The sequence below is a fragment of the Bacillus rossius genome, chromosome 3 (assembly GCF_032445375.1).
Source record: "Bacillus rossius redtenbacheri isolate Brsri chromosome 3, Brsri_v3, whole genome shotgun sequence".
In the NCBI taxonomy this organism is placed as follows: Eukaryota; Metazoa; Arthropoda; class Insecta; order Phasmatodea; family Bacillidae; genus Bacillus; species Bacillus rossius.
Genome location: NC_086332.1, coordinates 107,869,499 through 107,891,458, shown reverse-complemented (window position 1 = coordinate 107,891,458; position 21,960 = coordinate 107,869,499). Strand labels below are relative to the sequence as shown.

Genomic DNA, 21,960 nt, shown 5'->3' with positions numbered 1-21,960 from the left:
TTTTAATACTTAAACTTGATCCTGGTATTGACTCTGTCATTGACACATCATGGTTATGATCATGACTTTGCAATACTTTTTCACTGCTTTTTTTGGATATACACATCACTGTTCGAAAAGGTTTTATAATATTGCTGCAATAGAGAATTTTCTTCATATGTTCAGGACACTTGAAACACTTTTTTATATGATTTGTCATTTTATTAACATTAGAATGTTTGTATGTTTTACAACAGTATTTACATTCCACTCCTTTACTCTTCTCTTTATAAAAATTCTAAGTTGGCCCTTTCTTTTTCCCCATATTGAGAAACTATTTAACAATGAAAATTAAAATGAAAACATGGTAAATTGAACGCAAGAAGTAGTGAGGTTATGTTTAACTTCCTTCACTGCATCATGTAACTCAATGAACATCATGGCTGCTAATCTACAGTGGTTCAGTGTAGCCATATTTTAAAAACAAATGAAAACAAAAATTTCCCTTAAGAAAAAAAATTATGTTTTAGATTTATAATAACTAGCAAATTTTGTGAAAATTATAATCTAAAATATTGAAATACATGCTGCTATATTTCATTAAAAATTTGAGTGTATTTTTTCACTTTATTTATGATTACTAAATGGTTTTATAGATAAGCATAAAGTTACAGCAATAAAATAATGAATATGCCATATGGTAATACACTTAAAAAGTGATTTTACTTTAAAAACCTAGGTACTTACCCCTGCCTCTGGTAAATACCCATTTATAAATACCCTACCCACCGGACTCACCACACAAGACAGAAGTGTCACGTGTGGGACACTTTACAAACTTAAAAATAATAAACACATACCACCCTTTTTTAACTCTTCCGTTACCTTATATCATTGTTGTTTTCAATTTCAAGAACATCTTTTTATGTTATTCCATACACTTATAACTTATAATATACAATATATCATACTTGTAATAAAAAACAGTGAATTAAATATTGGACGAAAAACTATGTAATTATAATAAAAACATCTATCCCAATTAAACCGAAATAAATATATTAACAGTATAGCCTATTTAAACAGGCATAAGAAAAAAGTGGAAAATATTTAAAAACTTATAGTCTCCTAAATAAATATTATTGATTCACACATCACAGAACTTGTAAAAAAAATTGACTGTACCCAATGTCATACAGCCAGATCATTGCACTGTTGATCTAATCCTTCACCAAAGTCAGTAGACAGACCAAAGCAGTGAGTATCCGAAGAAAGATTTTGATTTCGACAAATGATTGCGCCACCTGGATTGACCTCAATCAAGTGGAATTTTGAAATTCCTGGGATAGGCAAAACATCTTCTCATGGGGTTTTGTCAGATATTTCTGAAGTTATGTGACTTTCTTCAATGTAGAAGATTTGTGTGCTTTTGACTACCTGAACAGCTAGAGAAGCAAAATCTTAAGAACATTGAACTATTACCCCATCAGCCTGTGTACGATAACATGGTTTTCGTCTAGATTTTATTTATTTATTATTATGAAATTAAATGTTAAAGAGATTATGCTATGAGTATTGTTATGTAAGAGTACATATTATATTGTAACAGAGGTCCTCGGTCTTTGTCATGATCTGCCAAATGTCACTCAAAATTAAAATACTAAAATAACATCTTAAGATTTCAAAAACATTGAGGGTGGGGGGTGGTAGCAGTAGAGCTGGTACAGGGATGTCTAACCTCCTTGGGACAGGGGGTGTAGGGTGTTGACTGAAAAAAAAGTATTATTCGTCCCACATTGTTTCAGGTTTATTTCTGGTAAACTAAGACCCACACATTACCACTAGAACTCCCAAGGCGGTCATTTTGACCTCTAGCGATTTTGTTTTTATTTTAATTTCTAAAGATTTCGCATCTGAGTGATGCGCTTTTATGACTTTTCCTAAATCATAGTTTTGTTCTAAAAATCCATAATTTATCAATAATTGGTTCACTTGCAACTAAGATATTTTATGTTATACCTCGAACTCCCACAGCGGTCATTTTGACCTTCCGAAAAAAAAATTCAAAAATAGCTGCTTTGAGTTATGCAATTGAATAAACCTTTTTCTCATCTTCTACATGAGTATATTATGTGCACATACACGTTATTTAACAATATTTTGCTAGAATAAATATTATTTAATGTGGGTTTATATAGGCCCACATAAATAATTTCCTTTATATTTTGTGTGTGCAGCTGTGTGCATATCAATTGTTTTCTTATCATCACGCATGTGCTCTACATTTGCGCATGTCGTAACAAAATAATGCCAAGTCCTTGACTTCTACCTATATCGTATTTCTTGTTCGGTAGAAGCTGGTTTTGTACTTTGGTATGGGTTGGTATGAATGCATTTCTTTTGTTCGCATTCTTACTCCCCTTCAGTGAAAATGTTGGCTGCCTTGTGCATGAGTCATCATTGTTGTTCACCACTGCAGAGTGAATCATCTCTGTAAAGAGAGAACACACATATCAGTAGTCTGGGTAACAGTATAGTTTCGCAATGAAGTAGGTCTTGGGTGTGAATTCCATTGGCGCTGTTGCTGTGTGTGTTTTACTGAACATTTATAATGAACCGACATAAACTCACACTAGAACAAGCTTTGCAGTATTTGCAAGACCTTCCTGAAGATCAATCTGAATGCAGTGACTTGCTTGAGAGTGATGAAGATTACATTCCGAATAATAGTGACTCAACTGGAAGTGAAGAAATCGATGAACCAGATGACCTTGTGTTTGAGAAAACTTCTATAGTCGCAGCTAATTCATCTAGATGTATCACTGGTAAGTAAAATAATTTTATTGAATAAAGTATAAAAATTTAGTTCCGTAACAAGTGTCTAAGTAATATTTTTTCTCAAGAGTATCCCGGTATAAATGGATGTTTAGGGCTGAGACTTCTGATCTCAAGGGTTTTTGATCTAGGCCTGTATGGTTAGACAAATATTTTTACTTACTAATATTTACTAATTTACTAATATTTGGACATTCTATTATAACATACTTTTTTTCTATATTATATTAAATATTCAATGAAACGTCTTAGGTTAGTTTTTTATGTGCACAAAACATATAGCAATAATATAAGATTTTTGTAATATACTCCACTCACTACCTATCTCAGCTATTACGATTCTGAGTTCCACGATATATTTGCTGCATCATAATTGTTATTGCATATGTGTATGAATGAAAGACTTTCTAAATAAAAAATAATTTTTTTCCAGGCACTACTCAAGGCACATCAGATGGCATTGCTGCATTATCTGCACCAGTTCCGTATTCAGCGAATGTGACAGGGCGTGCAGTACGGCAAGGAAGTAGGCGAGGCAGAGGACGAGGGCAAGGCAGAGGAGAAAAAGAACCAGAACCAAGTGGTAATGAAATGCAAGATCATTCTGGACCAATTCAAGCTCAAAGATCTGTCGCACATTGCACTAAAAAGCGCATTAGATGTGGACCTCAGCAATTTATTCCAGTTGTTGGTGTTACAATGATCAGTGCGAATGGAAAGCAATGGACTGTTGTGAATGCAGGTGATAGTGCTGTAGGCAGGGTGGGTTTGCAGAATGTGCTACGGGAAAGGCCAGGACTTTCGCCTACTGCAAAACGTAGTATTGATGAGGCAAACGTTACAAGTGCATTCAGACTTTTTATTGATGAAACTATACTGCAGAAAATAGTAAAATGCACTGAAACAGAGGCTCGGTACAGGCTGCAAGACGAAACATGGTGTTTAAGTTTGGAAGAGCTAGAAGCTTTTATTGGTCTATTGTACCTGCGCGGTGTGAGTGGAGCTAAAGGACTTCCACTCGCTAGTCTCTGGTCAGCCAAATGGAGTATTCGTTTTTATGGAGACACAATGTCACGCAATAGATTCCAGGAAATATTGAGATTTATTCGCTTTGACATAAAATCATCAAGACCAGAATGTTTGGAGCAGGACAAGTTTGCTCTTATATCGGATATTTGGAATCAATTTACCAGCAATTGCATTTCCAGCTACAAACCAGGTGCTGATATTACTGTTGATGAGCAACTTTTCCCAACCAAAGCCAAATGCCGTTTCACTCAATACATGTCTAATAAACCTGATAAATTTGGAATAAAATTTTGGCTGGCTGTTGATGTTGCGAGTAAATACATTCTAAATGGATTCCCTTACTTAGGCAAAGATGATAAACGGCCTGCTGACCAGTCTCTCTCTGAAAATGTAGTTCTTCGATTGGTTAGTCCTTATCTCGACACTGGCCGTAATATTACCATGGACAACTTCTTCACTTCAGTCGCTTTGGCAGAAAAATTGATGGCTAGGGGTACAAGTGTTGTTGGTACAGTGAACAGGGCTAGAAGAGACATTCCAGCAGAACTCAAGAATGCAAATCTTCCATTGCAGGATTCATTCATACTAAAGCAGAATGACTGCACTCTTACTGTGTACCAAGGAAAAGTAAACAAAAATGTACTTGTACTTAGTACCATGCATACATCTGTTTCTATTGGCATAGATAAGAAAAGACTTCCAGAAACTGTCAGTTATTACAATGCTACTAAATATGGGGTCGATATAGCAGATCAAATGGCTCGACAATACTTAACTAAAGCCGCATCCCGGCGCTGGCCACTCCAAGTATTTTACAACATACTTGATTTTGCTGGAAATAATTCATGGGTACTGTACAAAGAAGATACAGGTTCTAGTATCAGCCGAAGAGATTTCATCATGAAACTAGCAGAGCAACTTCGAGAGGGCCATGTGAGAAATCGAAGGGAAAACTTAGAGGACAACAATCTTGACACAGTTCCACATGAAAATCGTAAGCGCCGTCAATGCCAGATTTCCAAGTGCAATGGAAACAAGACTACCGAAGTTTGTACTGTATGTGCTAAATATGTTTGTGGCAAATGCACAGGGAAAGTCATCAAAAAAACTGTGTGCTTAGTATGTAATGTAAAAGTAAATGTATGAAAAATAGAAAGTTGAATTGTATACATTATATCAAATGTACAATTTTATGTGTTTTGAAGTATGCAAAAAAAGGAAGGGTCACATTCATTTTCAATTTTAAAAAATATGATAATTGTATTCTATTTTTAAATAATATTTTGAAATAAAATATTTTTGAAATATTACAAAATATATGTTACAAAAGTGTGTACGAATGTCTATATTATCTAAATAAAATCTTTTATAAATAAAATTTTATTTATTTTATCTCTCATAAAATGATCTTAAAGTAAATGTTATATTCTGTGTTAAAATCAATCCAAAAATATATATCATAAACAGTATTTTTAAAATTCGGTCAAATTGACCCTTCATGGGAGTTCTAGGGTGTAACAAACTCTGGGAGTCCTAGTGTTAATAAATAAATAAATAATGTAAATAATGTCAAGCTACTCTGTTCACAATAAACAAATAAATACTTCTGTGAAATAAATAAACAATTTTTCCTCTTCTTAGCACGAGTATTAATTTTTAAAATAACATGCTTAATCTCAACACACCTCGATCCATCCTTAGGCTAAAATTAACTAAAGAAATTTAACATTACTGGGTTCCAAGCTGCCTGCACTCCTGGAAAGAATCAAAAAGTTAAGTCATCCTAACACAATTTGAAATACGCCTACATACTTTAACCTAGGTGAAGGAGAATTACGAGTTCGCCATTACTTATAACACCTTCTCCGAACAGCAGCACGCAGCTACCAGCCAGGGGCTCCGACAGTCCTCAAACACCTCACCGAGAAGAACCACACCGGGCGCACCCAGGGTGGCCCCTTTATTAATTCCACCTCACATCGTCATCACGTCGATAACACTCCAAGCGAAAGCAAAAATCCCGGCCGCGATTTAGCAACACAACCGCCATGCCGCCATCCGACGCTAAAACAATTAAATTTGTTTTTATTGTGTTTATCATTATGCATTAGGAAACATCTATTTAAAAAAAAGTCAAAAGAGATATTTTGAAGTTAATATATTAAAAGTTTGTATTGATATTACCTTTTAAAACATATTAATTTGGAATTGGTAACTTGTTGACACTGGATGATTCATTTATGTAACTACCGTATATACTCGTGTATAGCGCGCCCTTTTTTCCCCTCAAGTAAAGGAAAAAAGTAAGGATGCGCGCTATACACGGGAAAAAAAAATTTTTTGGGGGGGGGGGGGGGGGAGGAGTGGAAGTCGTTAACTGCCGGGTGACGGGTGACGTTTCTGGCCAGCCCCCACACATACGCACAAGCAACAAGGCCTCTGTTTCACACACACACACACACACACACACACACACACACGCACACGCGCGCGCGCAAGCTCGCACATCATGGTCTCTTGTTTATTTTTAGACCTCCCCCCTTTACAGAAAGCCAGCTCAGAAGCTAGTAAAAAGAGAGAGAGAGAAAGAGAGAATGTTGTCACCAGTTCCCCCCCCCCCCCCCCCCCCCCCCCCCGGCAACTTCTTCGCTTCCTCCATTCCTCACCGGTGAGTCATCAAGTTCTCCGCGCCAGCTTAGCAACGTAGCGCGGCACGCCTCCCTCCCTTCCTTCCTTCCACGTACCAGTTGTGACGATATAGCGCTTCATTATCTTCCGTTTAGACAGCAGAGTTTATGTATTTTCCTGACGCATCACCACACATCAATTTAAATAATCAGGTACCACAAAATGTTAGTAAAATTTATTTATGGGGGAAAAAAAAATTTCAATTTTTTTTTTCTTTGGAATTAGTTGCAAAAATCGTGGTGCGCGCTATACACGAGGGCGCGCTATACACGAGTAAATACGGTATCTCGTGTGCATCTGTAAATAGATATAAAAAATCCATTTCAACAAAGCCTACGTAGATTTCAAAGTGGAAGTGATTTGAAGATTTTTACAAACTCCTGGAATATTTTTAAAACTTAATGTACATAACATCCTATTATAGATATTTTACCCAATATTAAAAAATTTCCGACTAAACATTTTCTTGCATTCCAGACAGCGAAACTATTTTAATGTTTTTTCTCAACTCTATGCATTCAGATTTTAATGTCTAAACGAATTTAATATTGTACCTACTAAGTAGTTTTGTAATTGTTTTCAACCTTCAAACACTACTTTTCATCCTTGCCACTAATACGTGGTCATACAAAAATATCCTTTGGACAAATGTTAAGGTAATATTAAAAAAATGTAATAAAAATAAAATTTGATTAAATTGATACTTATTAAGGTTAGGTATTGTTTTTTATAATCCCAACTTCGGTTTTTATTGTTCTTTTTATCAAAAATTATTTCAGCTTAACGTTTTAGGAAAAGTTACTAAAGTTTTATAAAAATATTTGTTAAAAAAGCAATAACATTTTTAGATTTCTATCGTTTTTATTCCCACCCCACGCAGTAATGGTTTGTAAGATAAAATTTACTTAGGAAAATATTTGCAACACTAATAATGTAAACAAAAACAAAAATTAATTCCATAGAGTACATGATACTGAGCTTTTAATTATTCTCATATTCCATACCAAAGTTCTCAAAATCCCTTGCAGCAATGGTTTGTATTATCAAGAATGTTCTCAGACAAAATGTTTTGTATGAATATTATAAGATTTAAGCACAGTTTGAACGGATTTTATGGTATGCCTAAGAAGGGAACTGTAATTTTTTTTTTAATTATACCACTCTTTTGTCAGTCCCTTGCAGCAATTGTTTGTGTATTCAAAAATTTTTCTACACATAAGTTTAAGATTAAAATTATTAAATTAATACAAAAATTGTACGGATCCGAAGTTGTGCCCTTACTATGATTTTTTTTCCTTCTCCAATTCTTGTTTTTTTAACCCCTTGCAATATTGGCTCGTCTCGTAAAAAATAATTTTAGACAAAAGTTTTAGATAAAAATATTAGTTTTACAAAAAATTTGAACTGATTTGATAGTGTTCTAAGGGAGTAATGGTTTTTTATAAATATCCCCTATTTATATAACCCCTTTAAAAACAGTTCGTCTAATCAAAAAAATGTTTTAGACTAAATTTTTAGATCAAAATTAAAAGATTAACAAAAAATTTGAACGGATTTGGTAGTGTTTCTACTAAGGGCGTTTTATGAATTATTTATGAATTATTTTTAATAATCCGCCTCTATTTTTTGACCCCTTTCAGAAAACGTTTGTCTAATCCAAAAATGTTTTAGACAAACGTTTTAGATAAAAATCATTACAATAATACAAAAATCGTATAGATCAGAAGTTGTGCCTACATTGGGAGCTATGACGTCTTAGTCCTGTGACAAAGGCGTCGATAGTCTCCCCTTCGTCTTGTACTCTATTGTTAAATTTATGTCGTTCGACACTTTGATTAGTCTTAGACAGAAAATATGATTCTAAGCATGCCAGAACAGAATCATATATTTACTGTTTTCTTCAGATACATCCATGGTGAAGAATAAATCCTGCCCTTCTTCACTGAGCAACGTGCAGCAATGTAGCTATTTTAATACCGTTGTCTTTACCATCACCACCTGTGGCTTTCATATATGTTAAAAATTTTTGCTTCCAGCGCTTCCAATTGTTAGCCAGATCTCCATCAAGGTGAAAGGTCCCTGTGGTTTCAATCCCTCCATTACACGTGCGTTTTAGGTTAACACTTAACACATCACAAAACTAAACTATTCTTCAATATCTATTACAGTCTGGTTACCAGAATGCGACTCAGATATTCCGCTTCGTACACATAGCAATAAACAGTCCGCAGCGCCATGTTATGATCTGGATTGTAGTGGATTATGTACTGGAAAACAATAACCACATGTCTCTTGGGATGGCCATATTGCCAACTGGTTTAATACCGTAAGTGCATAGATACATGCACTAAACACATAGATACATTACACGAGCCAGTTCGCAGGGCGAGCAGAGACTCGATTCAGGGCGTGATGTCGCCGCTTGGCTGCAGCAGACGGCAGGAGTGATGATGGCTCTCTAATGGTGATGAAGGGATCTGTGATGCATACACGCTGGTATAATTCGGGTTGCGTCCTCCGCGCAGCGTGTACACCCTTCCCTCTCGAGCGCTGTTGATCAACTGGCGAGCACTGTCACACAGTCGATTGTCACGCAGGCGACAATTGACTCTCCAGCAGTGGCTGGTATTCGTCGGGCTGCACTCCCCTTCAGAGAGGAGGTGTCGAGGTGGCATAACGGGCTATGCGAATCAGGAGAGCCCTTGGGCGACGTCAAGTTAAATGATGTACCATAGTGTCAACGTCTCTAGTATTGTATATGGCTGACAATTCATGGTCTCTGAGAGCGTTGAATAGTTTGAGGTGGTCACCAATCCTGTAGTTTATAGATGAGGAAGTTTTATTATCGTTATTTGGCACCACGTCAAATTTAATGTTGACCTTCAAAGTAGGATGAAATTATCTTCTTTAATTAGGGAATCTCGAGTTTTACTAACTGAACAGAGGTCAATATTAGTAAATCATAGGTCCAGTAGTTGGAGGGAAGGCTGGGTGTAATTAAACTTGGTTAAACCCCTTGAAGATATAAAGTTAATTTAAGAATGAGTTTTTGATTTTATACTTGAGTGAACTATATTTAGAGTATGCAATTGAGAACAGATGACACCTGGCACACTGAAATCACCGATTATTAGTAGATTATCTTGTGAAATCACAAACTTAACTTCAAGATCTTTGAAATAAGCTGTGTATGTTGAGGGAGATGTTTGAGGGGGAATATAGATTTTCCCAATGGTTAGAAATTTTTCAGTGGTGGTCAAATTCAAATTCATGTATAGGCATTACATTTTTGTATTTTTGTGTGTTTACTGCATTCAAAACTCCGCCAACTCTTTCCATCAAAGTTTGTGTGGGGTTTTTATCAGTTTTAAATATGAGGTAGTTATCACTAAAAAAAATGAGAGTTTATACTGTTATTGGTAAACCCTGTTTCGGAAAGACATATCAAGTCATTATCTCTGTGCAAAAGGTTATCAACAAAATTTAATGCCCTTGTTCTTAGACCCCTTATAATTTGATAGAGAAAAACAAACTGCCTTTTTATAAACTGCACAGAGATTTAACAGGATGCTCATCCAGGCACCAAGGAAGAAGTAGAAGAGAATGTGGATGCATTAATCCTGGTAGATATGTTGGGGACCTCAACTCTGGAAACATTGCTTTAGAGTTGCTGAGATGCAATTTCCCGTAGAAGGGACTTATCAGACAACCGCTTGGTCAGACAATATTATTAATTCTGTTGAAGTGTTATTTACTTGTATGGAAAAATTAAGCATGATAAGGCATCTAGTGTGTGGCAACAATGTTAATAGGCAATAGGAAATAAACTTCTAGCGCCTGCGGCATTGTCAACACACACTTCGTATGTGTACTGCATGTTGTATCTAACCCCCCTCCAACGCATTTGATTCTAAATTGGACTTTTAGTAAGGATCCCTAATGTTATTGATGATATAATATAGCCTATAGCCTTCCTCGGTAAATGTACTATCCAACACTGAAAGAATTTTTCAAATCGGACCAGTGGTTCCTGAGATGAGCGCGTTCAAACAAACAAACAAACAAACTCTTCAGCTTTATAATATTAGTATTGATGATTTTCACTTTGCAAATTAAATAACATCCTAGTCAGTAGTGGTCGTATAGACATGGAGGTCGACAGAGTGGGTGTCAGTTCTGAAGTTGAAGTCACTCTGGTTAGCAAAACAAACTGTAGCTGCTTAAAGGCTTATGCTAGGAGTTTGTTGATTAGTTGAAAAGAATGCACTAAAAATTCCATCTTGAAGATAGTATTGCTAAACAAAGATCTAAATAGATTAGGGGGGAGTGGGAAATCATTCTCATTTTGACTTCAATTGCCTGAAGTATATCTAGGGTGCCAGGGAAAAAGAGTATAAGTCAAAAATACACATTTTTCAGGAAACAAGTTTTATTGATTATTTTGTTTAAATTTATGACAATAGCATTACTAACTGTATTAATAGCATTGTTTATAGGCCACATGATTGTACCTGCAATATATATGTGTACAGTTACATATTCTAATAGAAATGTGACTTCTACTGTTTGGACCATGTTCAGAACACGACTTATACTACTTTTACCAACAATAATATGCACAATAAAAATACACGTGCCATGCCACAAGACATATTATTCATAGGAAACAACTGTTTTTTAGTAACAATAAATGTTCTACCCGATAAACATTTCATATATTATTCAACACACGTTAACATTTACTACTCCCCGGGAAATTCATCTATATCAGGATAATTGTCTTTCGCAGCATCATTGGTTTTTAGTTCTTTATAAAAGTTATGGAATACCGGTGGAATGAGTGGTAGTAATTCCAGTAGGTCCTTCTTCTTTGCTTTTGTGATTGCAAGAGGGCCATTGTAGCAATTTTTAGGCTTCAGATAAACACCTTCTTTCCCTCTATGAATGAAGCTTAATGCCTTAAATGGCTCATCTTCCTCAAGACTGTTCTTGTACAACACTGTCCCATATTCCTTTGTGAATCTAAACCATCTAACATTGTGCCAGTTGACTTGATTCCCTTCTGTGTCTTTCTTTCGAAGTTGCAAGGTATCTTTAAGCAAGCCTGCAAAATCCAAGAAGTCAGTATGTGACAGTTCTACAACTGTAAATTTATTTTTCTTGCCAACAGAACGTACTAGCTGATACCAGTCATGTGGATGTGTGACAGGAACTTGCATCTTCTTTTTTTGTTTTTCTATCATTCCATGATCAACATCACACTCCATGTGACTGTGGCCACTTACCAAGAATTTATGATCAACACTGTTCAAGTTCTTGTTTTCCTGCATGACAAATAGAAACATTGCAGCTACATGTGAATTTTTATTCTGTCCTCCGCATGTGTCAGAGTACAAAGTCACGTTTTTTACATTTGAAGGAAGTGATGCCAGTTCTTTGAAAACACATGTTGCTATCTGATTTCCACCACGAGCACCCTCTGCCTCATGCCACATATAGCATGCCACGCGTCCTGTACTTGTTTCATGCATAGTCAAGTTGTATGTCCATAGAGACCGTTTATAAAATGACACGTCCGGCTCCACAGTTCTCTTCCTTGTTGTTGCTGGTGTCTTTGAATCAACTAGGCTGACTACATAGGCTACTCTTTTGTTCCGATCTCCAAGTGCCCAGTATTCGTTAAAAATTTTCTCCCTGACTGTATGCTGTTCGTCTATAATTTTGTCAAGTTTTTCCTTACATTTCATGCGACACATGCGTATGGGTTTTGGAGTTCTAGCTGCAACTTCCTTACCTTTTGCTGTGGTGTACGTTCGCCCCGTGTTTCGTTTGGATTTCCTTTCTGCCCTGGCTTTTCGAGAATGTGCACCAGTCCATGGAGAAGCACTGGCACGCTCCTTTTCAGTGGCAACTGTATTTTTCTTTGTTAAAGGTATTGCAACATTTGTTAACATACACACATTTGTGCTTTCGTCTTCACTTGATTCACTTTCTTCTGGTTCATAGTCTTTATCAATGTCACTGTCATCGCCACTCATATTACTGTCACTATTCTCCTTAGTTATGTAATGTGGTACATCAGACATAGAACTAGCTGGTTTGTCATGGTTTTGTATGTTTTCTGATTCCCAACTTTCTTCATGGCCTGAAACACAAAAACAATTCACGCATTTATTGTATACTAAATATTATCCTCCACTCCATACCTTAAACACAAGAGCTACATTAATAAGTTACCTATTTCGTCAGTAGGCTCAGAAACATCTTGTTCATCAAGGTTATGTACTCTCTTTATTGGCAAAATTTCTTCAAGAACTGAAACACGATAATTATTCACGCAATTAATGTATTATAAATATAACCTTCCCCCACACCTCAGACACAACAGCAAGGTACATTAACAAATCACATGTTTAGCCAGTTGTCACAATAACATTGCGTAAACATTGCGTTCGTCTAAGTTATAAGCTCTGTTTTTGTCCGAATTTCTTTATTAACTGAAACACAATAACAATTCACACAATTAATGTATGTTAGATACTATCCTCCACGCGATATAAATTAGACACAACTACATTAATAAGTTACCTTTTTCGTCAGTAGAAACAGAAACGCCTGGTTCATCTAGGTTATGTGCTCTTTTTTTGGTCCGAATTTCTTCATTAACTAGAACACAAAACATATTCGTGTAGTTAATGTAGGTATGTTAGAAATTATCTCCCCCTCTCATCATGTAAGATACAACAGCATTAACTAGTTACCTGTTTTTTTTTTGCCTTCTGTTAATGACTTCTTGGCAAGTTTCAGTATCTTCATTGATCTTGTAGACATCTTCAATATTATTAACTGTACTTTTCAAATTGTCCTATGTCATTGCAATGAAATAAACAGTATAACAACAGAACATTATACAAGCCTGAAGTGTTGAGTAGATCTTACATATCCATAGAGTTTGAAGCTATGCATAGAGAGTGGAATAGTCCATTCATATTGCAATACATAGAAGTTAATTGGTGTGAGTTTTTAATAAGTTGGATAATCTGATGCCATATTGAGTTTTAAATCTTTCTACCACTGTTTTATTTTTAATTGTTTGTATGTTTTTTTCCAATATTATAAAGTTTACCTACTTAAAGCTAACAAAAAAAATTGTCCCAGTGAAAAAACATGTTTACATTAAATTCAGCTGTATAATTTGGCGATATTTCTGTTGTTTTTTTTAGTTTGGCAAAGATAGTATAAGTTGACTTGCACTCTTATTTTAGTTTGGCATAAATAGCATAAGTTGACTTGTACTACTATTTCACTTTGGCACGGATAGTATAAGTTGACTTATACTGTTTTTCTCAAACTGTATACACGTCAATTGACTTATACTCCTGAGATCAAAAGCAACACATTAGACGTTTTGCAGTGCTGACTTATACTACTTAGACCACATGTGCGGAACCTTCCTATGAGTAGCCTGCTGACTTATCTCATTTTCCCCAAAACGTGACTTAAATACTCTTTTTCCCTGGCACCCTAGATATAATACTATATGTACTTGTCCCTGGAAGTTACATCACAAGGGCTGCATAACTGGAAATGAAGTATATTCAAGTACACAAGTAAACAAATCTGTGTACTTCTCACGTACTAGGCCTACTTCCAGTTCAAAACACGTCACCATTTTGAAAAACAATTTGACGGTTTTATTTGATTTACAAAATTTAATAACTCTTAAAAACATAAACAATTTTTATTATAAATTTAATTAAAACATTATTTATACACTCTTACAAAGAAGTTTAAACAAATACATGCACATAAACAGCCTACCGTTGGTAACTACAAAACGTAGGTAAAATAATAAATTTAACTACCGTAAATTTGCGGGACAGCAATTTAGTGTTATTAATGACTATTTTCGGCTAAAAAATTTTTTCTCAATAAAAATTGTGCGAAAAAATAAAATGTAAACATCCCTTTTGGCTAGATAGTACCGTGTGAAGAGGCCAAACATTGAACCTGTCCAGATTCGTGAAGGGCAAGTGAAGTACGTAAGGTTGCAAGCTCATAACTACATATACTTGAATTCGGATCGGCCTAAATAAACATGTAAGTTGTAGTATTATAGTTTGGTTGCTCCGAGCCCAGGCTTCAGGCTGAGGATTGAGGATGGGGTCAATGACCTATTGTTCTGGCGTTACGGCGGAAATATTTGGTGTCAAAATTCCTAAAAAAAAATCATATTTCGAGGGAAAATTTCTCGTTTTAGTTATCAAAACTGTCAACGGTTTTAAAATTCCTAAAAGCGGCTTAAATTCCTTAGCGTCAAGCCGTTCTAAGCCGTCGAGGTCATGACCTTGACAATTAGGATGACATCACCGCAATTTTGAATTATCTCGTAACTGTTGCAATTATCGTGTGTATAAAAATTAAACTAAATGGTGATAGCGCACTCTAGCAAACGTAAACAAGATGACGAATGTGATGTCATAATCCAAGATGGTGGGCGTGACGTCATACTAGCTGGCTATATATATATATATATATACAGTGGACTCTCCCTATAACGATATCCAAGGGACCAGCGATTTTCATCGTTATAGAGAAAGATTGTTATACAGAGAGAAACCTATTTTTAAATCTTGGATGGAGTAGTGTGCTGAAATAAAACACCATATTAAACAGTATAAATACAATATACAGTACTATATTTACATTGTCCACAAACACACATATGTACATATGTAGTAGTAAATTACATATGTATGTATATGAAATGATACAATGATACAGTGTATACAATCATTAGTACATATGTAGTACTCTGTATTTAGAATGTCAAAATACGTACATACATAACACAACAAGACATACAGTTCATACAGTTTATTGGAAGAAGTCTTTTAGCGTCATTTGCCTTTTTTTAGTTTTCCACAGCAATGACCTCACTTTATCTTCTAAACGACCGACATCTTCCGTAGCCACAGGATCATCTTGGTGAGTAAAGAATCTTCTCAGTACTTTAGCAGCCTCCAATGCCTCTTTTGGAGTTGGGACCGGTTCTGGTTCAGGCTCCTCCTCTGGATCAATGTTTTCCTGATCACTATCTTCATCAACACGAACAGAATTCAGGATGTCTTCGTCTGTAACACCCGCTGCTGTAGCCACTTGCCCATCGATGTTTTCAAAATCCAGAAGCTCCTCTTCTGAAAATGTTGTATGAAGCTCCAGCTGCTGAACCCAAACGGCCAAAGGCAAGTCATCTTCATCATCTGCTGGCTCGGTATCTTTCAGCCATCCTGCATGCTTGAAGGAATGTCTTATGGTCTTATCCGTTACCTCTGCCCATGCCCTACTGACCATTTGTATGGCGTCTAGGATCGTAGGTTTGAAATTCCCATTAAACTCGACGAGTTCCATTAAAAGCCTGCGCCTATAATGACTTTTCAAACTTTTGATAACACTTTGGTCCATGGGCTGAAGGACACTTGTGGTGTTGGCAGGTAAGAAGCAGAGTTCTATGTTTTCGAGGTTTTCAATCATTGGATGTGCAGGGCAGTTGTCCACCAAAAGCAAGATTTTGTTACCCTTCAACTCAGAATCCCATTTTCTCAACTCCTCTTCAAAAATTTGAGACGTCATCCAAGCACTTTTGTTTGACTTGTAGGTTACAGGCAGACGCTTGATGTTTTTTAAACAACGCGGGTTTCTAGATTTGCCAATCACCAAAAGTTTTCTCTTTACCGATCCTGTCATATTGGCCGCTACCAAAACTGTAATTCTTTCTTTTGACAACTTTCCTCCAATACACTTTTCTGATTTGAATTTTAAAGTTTTGTTTGGTGTCAACTTGTAAAATAGACCCGTCTCATCAGCATTAAAAATGTTTTCGGCTGAATAACGAGCCTTAAGATCAGGCCATACCTTTTCTAGCCAGCCATCTGTAGTGTTCCTATCGACGTCACGAGCCTCCCCGTTGATCTGTCCATAATTAATGTTGTGGCGCTGCTTCCACTTGCTCAGCCAACCTTCAGAAGCCTTAAATTCAGGAATGCCAAGCTCTGTTGCATAAAACTCAGCTTTCATTTTTATCAAAGGTCCAGAGAGCGGTATGTTATTTATGCGTTGCTGTTGAAACCACTGCAGAATAGCACGATCTAAGTCTTCATACTGAGGTTTTCACATTTTCTTTTTATCCCCATGCACATCTGCGTCAAGCCACTTGCGCCTATCCTTCCAAATGGTAGCCACAGTCGATTGGGAAAGCCCCGTTCGCCGCACAACATCAGTTTGTTTTTCACCATTTTCAATTGCTTTAACTAATGACACTTTTTCATCCACGGTGAGCACTTTCCGCTTTCTTGGTAGCATAATGGTTAGAATAAAACTGATAAAACACTCATTAACTTACACGGTGCAGTAAGGTGTACAAAAACAGCTCCGATATGAACAGCCAGGCGTGACGTGGCTAACTGAGTAAACTGACTGAGCTGCTTGGCGCGCGCTCAATTTCCCCACCACTGAACTGCCACCCCCGTGCCGATTAGTGGACTCATCCACCCCCTCGCCCGCCACTGACCTCCCACCCCCGCGCCGACTAGTGGACTCGACCACCCCCTCGCCTAAACACTGGAAATAACCGGTTACGGGCATTGACCTTGAGTCCAACTGGCGATCGCTCGTCAAGTGGTACGACTGGAAATTTGGTTTTATCGTAATGTTTTACTGTATTTTGATTAGTGTTCTAAGTAAATACATCGTTATAGAGAGTGAACGATATCGTTATTTAGAGAGAAAAAATATGTTGTTCTTATGGTAGACCAAACGTTAATGTCAATATCAATCGTTATAGGGAGAATCGCTATATGGAGAGTTCACTGTGTGTATATATACATACACCAACACACCTTAGCATCAGTGGTGGGAAGTCATTCTGACGGCGGCTTACATGGAGGAAGGATCGATCACCATTTTTATTTTTATTTTTTGCACTCACTGGGTTCGAACCGAGGACTCCGAGCTTCATTTTGTAAGTGCGTTTTTAAATAATACCTTATTAAATTTTGATTAACTTTTTTATAAATTTTAAATCTTTTCTTATTAAAATCTGAAAATAAATACGGATTTTCAAGATGATGGTAGTGATCTCATAATCCAAGATGGCTAAGTGATATTATTTATTTTTATTTTTTATAAATTTTAAAAACAATGAATTTTTTGGACAATATTTACGGTTTTTCAAGATGGCGGTCGTAACAAAAATCGCAAAGATCTATAATTCAAGATGGCGGGCGTAACGAAAAGTGCAACGATGGCGTTATACACATCCAATATGGCGGGCATAACGAAACATGCAACATTTCTAGAATCCAATATGGTGGCCGTTACGATATTTGCAACGGTGTGTTTAAATATTTTTTATTTAAATTTTGCTAATTAAATTATTTTATGAATTTTTAAGTTTTTCCCGATTTTCTAGCATAAAAATTACGTATTTTCAAAATGGTAGGCGTAGTGATAATTGCAACAGTTACGACATAATTCACAATGGCGGTGATATAATCCTAATTTTCAAGGTAAAGACCTCGGTGGTTTAGAGCGGCTTGACGCTGATGAATTTAAGCCGCTTTTAGGAATTTACAAGCCGTTGACATTTTTGAGGACTAAAACGGGAAATTTTCCCTCAAACGGGAATTTTTTTTAACAGGAATTTTGAGTCATTTTTGAGGAATTTTGACACTAAAAATGGCCACCGTGATGTCAGAGCAATCGGTCTCATACGTTTATGCTCGTATGTATTCTTGATTAAAAAGTGAGAATGTATAATTTACAGGGCCCATAGCATAATTATGTGTACCAGTTGCCGAAAATGTAATGTAATAATACTTGTATATCTAAGAAAATTATAATATTTGTCATTAATTTGCAATGAATGTGTAATTATTTTTCTACAAAATTTGTCTAATACATTGCTATTTAATAAATAATTTGTCCTCCTAATGTTTTATTTTCATTTGTCCAAAGACATTTAATTATATACTAAGCTTACTGATTTTTACTGTTTCTCAATTTTTCTTTATTATGCAATTTTAAAATGTAAATTTGGCATGCAGCAATTACAATTTCTAAAACGTGAGTATAAGTTACTATAAAACTACGTCCATTACTTATATTTATTGTACTAGGATTCCTCGCTCCAAATCACTTAGACTCTGGTTGATTTTCGTGTATTACATCAGTGGTCGTAATTTATGCATACCTTTTTCCTAGATCTGAAGCGTGAAGCAGTGTTTTGCATGTGTTAACGTGTCGATTGTTTTGTTTAGCGGTTTGGGAAGGGGGGAGTTACTACTCTTCGCGTATCACTTTATCTAGCCACCTCTGAAATATTATTTTGTTACCTATGACGATTAGCCTACTCCCTTCATGTGTTCATTCAGACACTTCTGACTGGGTAGCGAAGGCGGTTTGTGGTAAAGGTCTGTGACCCTTTCAGAGTTAAATTTTAATTATAGAAAAATTACTATTAATTACAACATATGTTATTTCATGCCTGTCCGACCTGCAGTACATAAATACCTACAAGGAGAACTACCGGTGATGGTTGACGTCACCCGTAGGGATAGCATGAAGGCGCTCTCCATTTCGTCAGACGCGACAGCCAATATTTACTACACGATACCATATTTTGTAAATTTTAATTACGTATTTTAAAAGAAAAAATTATGACGAATGCCAGGGTCATTGAGCAACTAATGACATAGATTTCAAACATCATACATGATAAATAAAAATGAAGGGGTCATCGAAAGCCACAAGCTGCAGATCGGCTAAAAGCAAACCAAAAAATGCTTCAGCTCTATCCTCGTCTATACATACTTACACGCATAATTCATTCAAACAACTAAAATTAGTGCAATAAGCTGCAATATTTTTTTGGACATATATTCACCTACAAATATAAATTGATTGTAAAAAAGGTCATTTTTATATCGTCGTACAGAAAACTATAAATTTTAATCATATATCAAAAAATACCACTTTACAACATTAAGTCACGTAATTAGATGTTCTATCATATATCTGTGGCAAAATGTGTAAAGCAAGAAAACCTGTAAAAGCACAAACCCTTTTTCGTACAGTATATAACAAGACATTTTTTTATGGGAAGGAAAACTGCATTACTGGCCAACCTCACTGATTGTAGTGGTCAGCTGTGTACGAGAGTTCTTGTGTCATCTCAAGGATTAGCCTATTTAGTATAAGCATGTCAAACTATTCGAATATGTTATAATAAATAACTAAAAACTTGATCTTGCGTAATTTGCAGAAGAGACCAAATCTAACAGTTTCGCCACCAACTCGCCGCGGTAAAATGTACAATATATTTATCGTATAAATGAAGTGTTCTTTATATTCGTTTGCATATGTATGCACAAAGTTAGTATTTATTATAATTCTGCTGGGTTGCATACGGTTACTTACGGGTTTAGAACTGAAATGTACTGCAAATAGTAATATTTATCCTCTTACGTGCTGATGATCGAGCGGTCGAAGAAGTCTGGGGAGAATTGACAGAGAAAACCGAGCGGAAATCTTACCTCTCTCCGAGGCAGGCAGTTGGCTGGCTTCCCCCACCCCCCTTTCCAGCTCGTTGAAGAACATTTCACCCCGCTGGGCGATAAGGAATTCTAAGAAAAGCGCGTTCTTTCCTCCTACTCCTCCACCACCACCCCCCTCACCATTATATTGCTCATCCGTACAGCTACTGCTCTCTATCGAGAATTTTGGAACTACGTGTGTTGTGTTCTTTCTTTGCGCGCTCGGGAGAAACTCAGGATCTTAGCCTTAAGGAAATATTACAGAATTTTCCTGTTGCCCTTTCTGTGTTCTAACATTTTTTGTGAGAAAACCTGGTGTTATCACCAATGGCCGGTGGATGACAGGACATATGTAATGTATGGTATCACAGTTTTCTTTATTTCAAATAATAATATGTATCAACACAATGGAAGGAATTTGTCAAGGCAATATCACAGCACAGACAATCACAGTGAGCTGACAAAGACTTGTGAGTTCAAACAAAAACAGGAAGTACAGACAGACAAAAACTTTGAAGAAAACATTGAGAGACAGAGGTACCCAACTTTAATACTAAACATATAATACGGAAAACATACCGAAAATAAAGTGATGCACATGCAAACCCAGCAATGAAATTAAACAGATATTCTGACAGCACAGACAACGCAATAGGCCTCCCAAGACAAAACAGTTGCGACGTGTCAGGAACTGAAGTCTGTTCCCGTCATCAGGCCTAGCAGCATGAATTGAGAGCATGTAATTGGGTCTTATCCATTTTGAATTCATGTATGTAGCATTTGTCATAAAATCATTTTCAAGACATCATTCACTTACACGTTTGCGGCCTTAATGTTGTATTATTTCATGTTGTAGGTAAAGGTGAAAGTATTTGGGACCGGTTCACACATACGCATCCCAGCTGGATAAAAGATAGTGAGAATGCGGATGTTGCGGCGGATTCGTATCACTTGTACAAAGATGATATCCAAGCACTCACGGACATGAAGGTTTGTAGTTTTAATGTAATGATAAAATTAGTGTGTTGGCCTCACTGACCTTCTTTTGGAAGACTGTAATGTGCGAGTCAATGATAATAATGAATGAATTTGCCTTGAAAAATACAAAATCATACCTACCTACATGTTTCTGTATTGTCATTTATTGCTTTTCAACAACGTAATATGTTGATTCTCATTTTATATTTATATAATTTTTGAATGAGATTCTGCCAGGGTTTTTTTATTGCATGTGTAGCTAATGAACTAATTTTAGCTACCAGTAGTATATAGATGTAATTTCAAAAATATAATTTGTATGTGACCCTATAAAATATATTTTTTAATGGTATTTGATTAATTTACATTGTACAGGAACTGAAAAATATTTTCTAAGGATCATAGTCATCCTGCTACAGTAATAATTAAAAAAATTACTTCACAACATGAGGACTCACTATTTTGACTTACATGCTTAGTACACGTTATGATTCGCCATAGAGTATATATGAGTTTTGATGTAAACTACCAATTTCAATTTTTTTTCCTATAGCCCAGAAATATTTAAATACTTGATTAGAATTTTTTTTCTTAGTCAGGAATGTGTTCAAATATGAAACTGCTGTTCTTAAACATTGTCTGTGGAACAAGTGAAAGACATCCTATGTTTACGTGGAAATTAGTGTAGTTGACAAAAGCGACTTGTCAGAATTTAATTCCAGAATTTTAAGTTTAGCTGGAATAATCTGTAGTAATGTTTAACCGTGAGCTTTTAGTTTGGAATCTTGGTTGACACAAATTTCTTACATTTTTACCAGTGTTCATGCTTTAAATAATTTATGTGCATAATTATGTTACA

At 35.9% G+C, this 21,960-nt stretch overlaps 1 protein-coding gene across 2 annotated transcripts in view; it reads left to right on the top strand.

The window, feature by feature from the left end:
* The window catches only part of LOC134531122 (myrosinase 1-like), a 213,356-nt gene that overhangs the window by 49,028 nt on the left and 142,368 nt on the right, over positions 1-21,960 (top strand). For both annotated transcript variants that reach the window (XR_010074940.1, XM_063366692.1), the window contains exon 2: positions 20,980-21,113. Coding sequence is in view for 1 of the 2 variants with exons in the window: in XM_063366692.1 (XP_063222762.1) it covers positions 20,980-21,113 (134 nt within the window). In the remaining variant the exon portion in view is untranslated. The remainder of the gene's footprint in view (positions 1-20,979; positions 21,114-21,960) is intronic.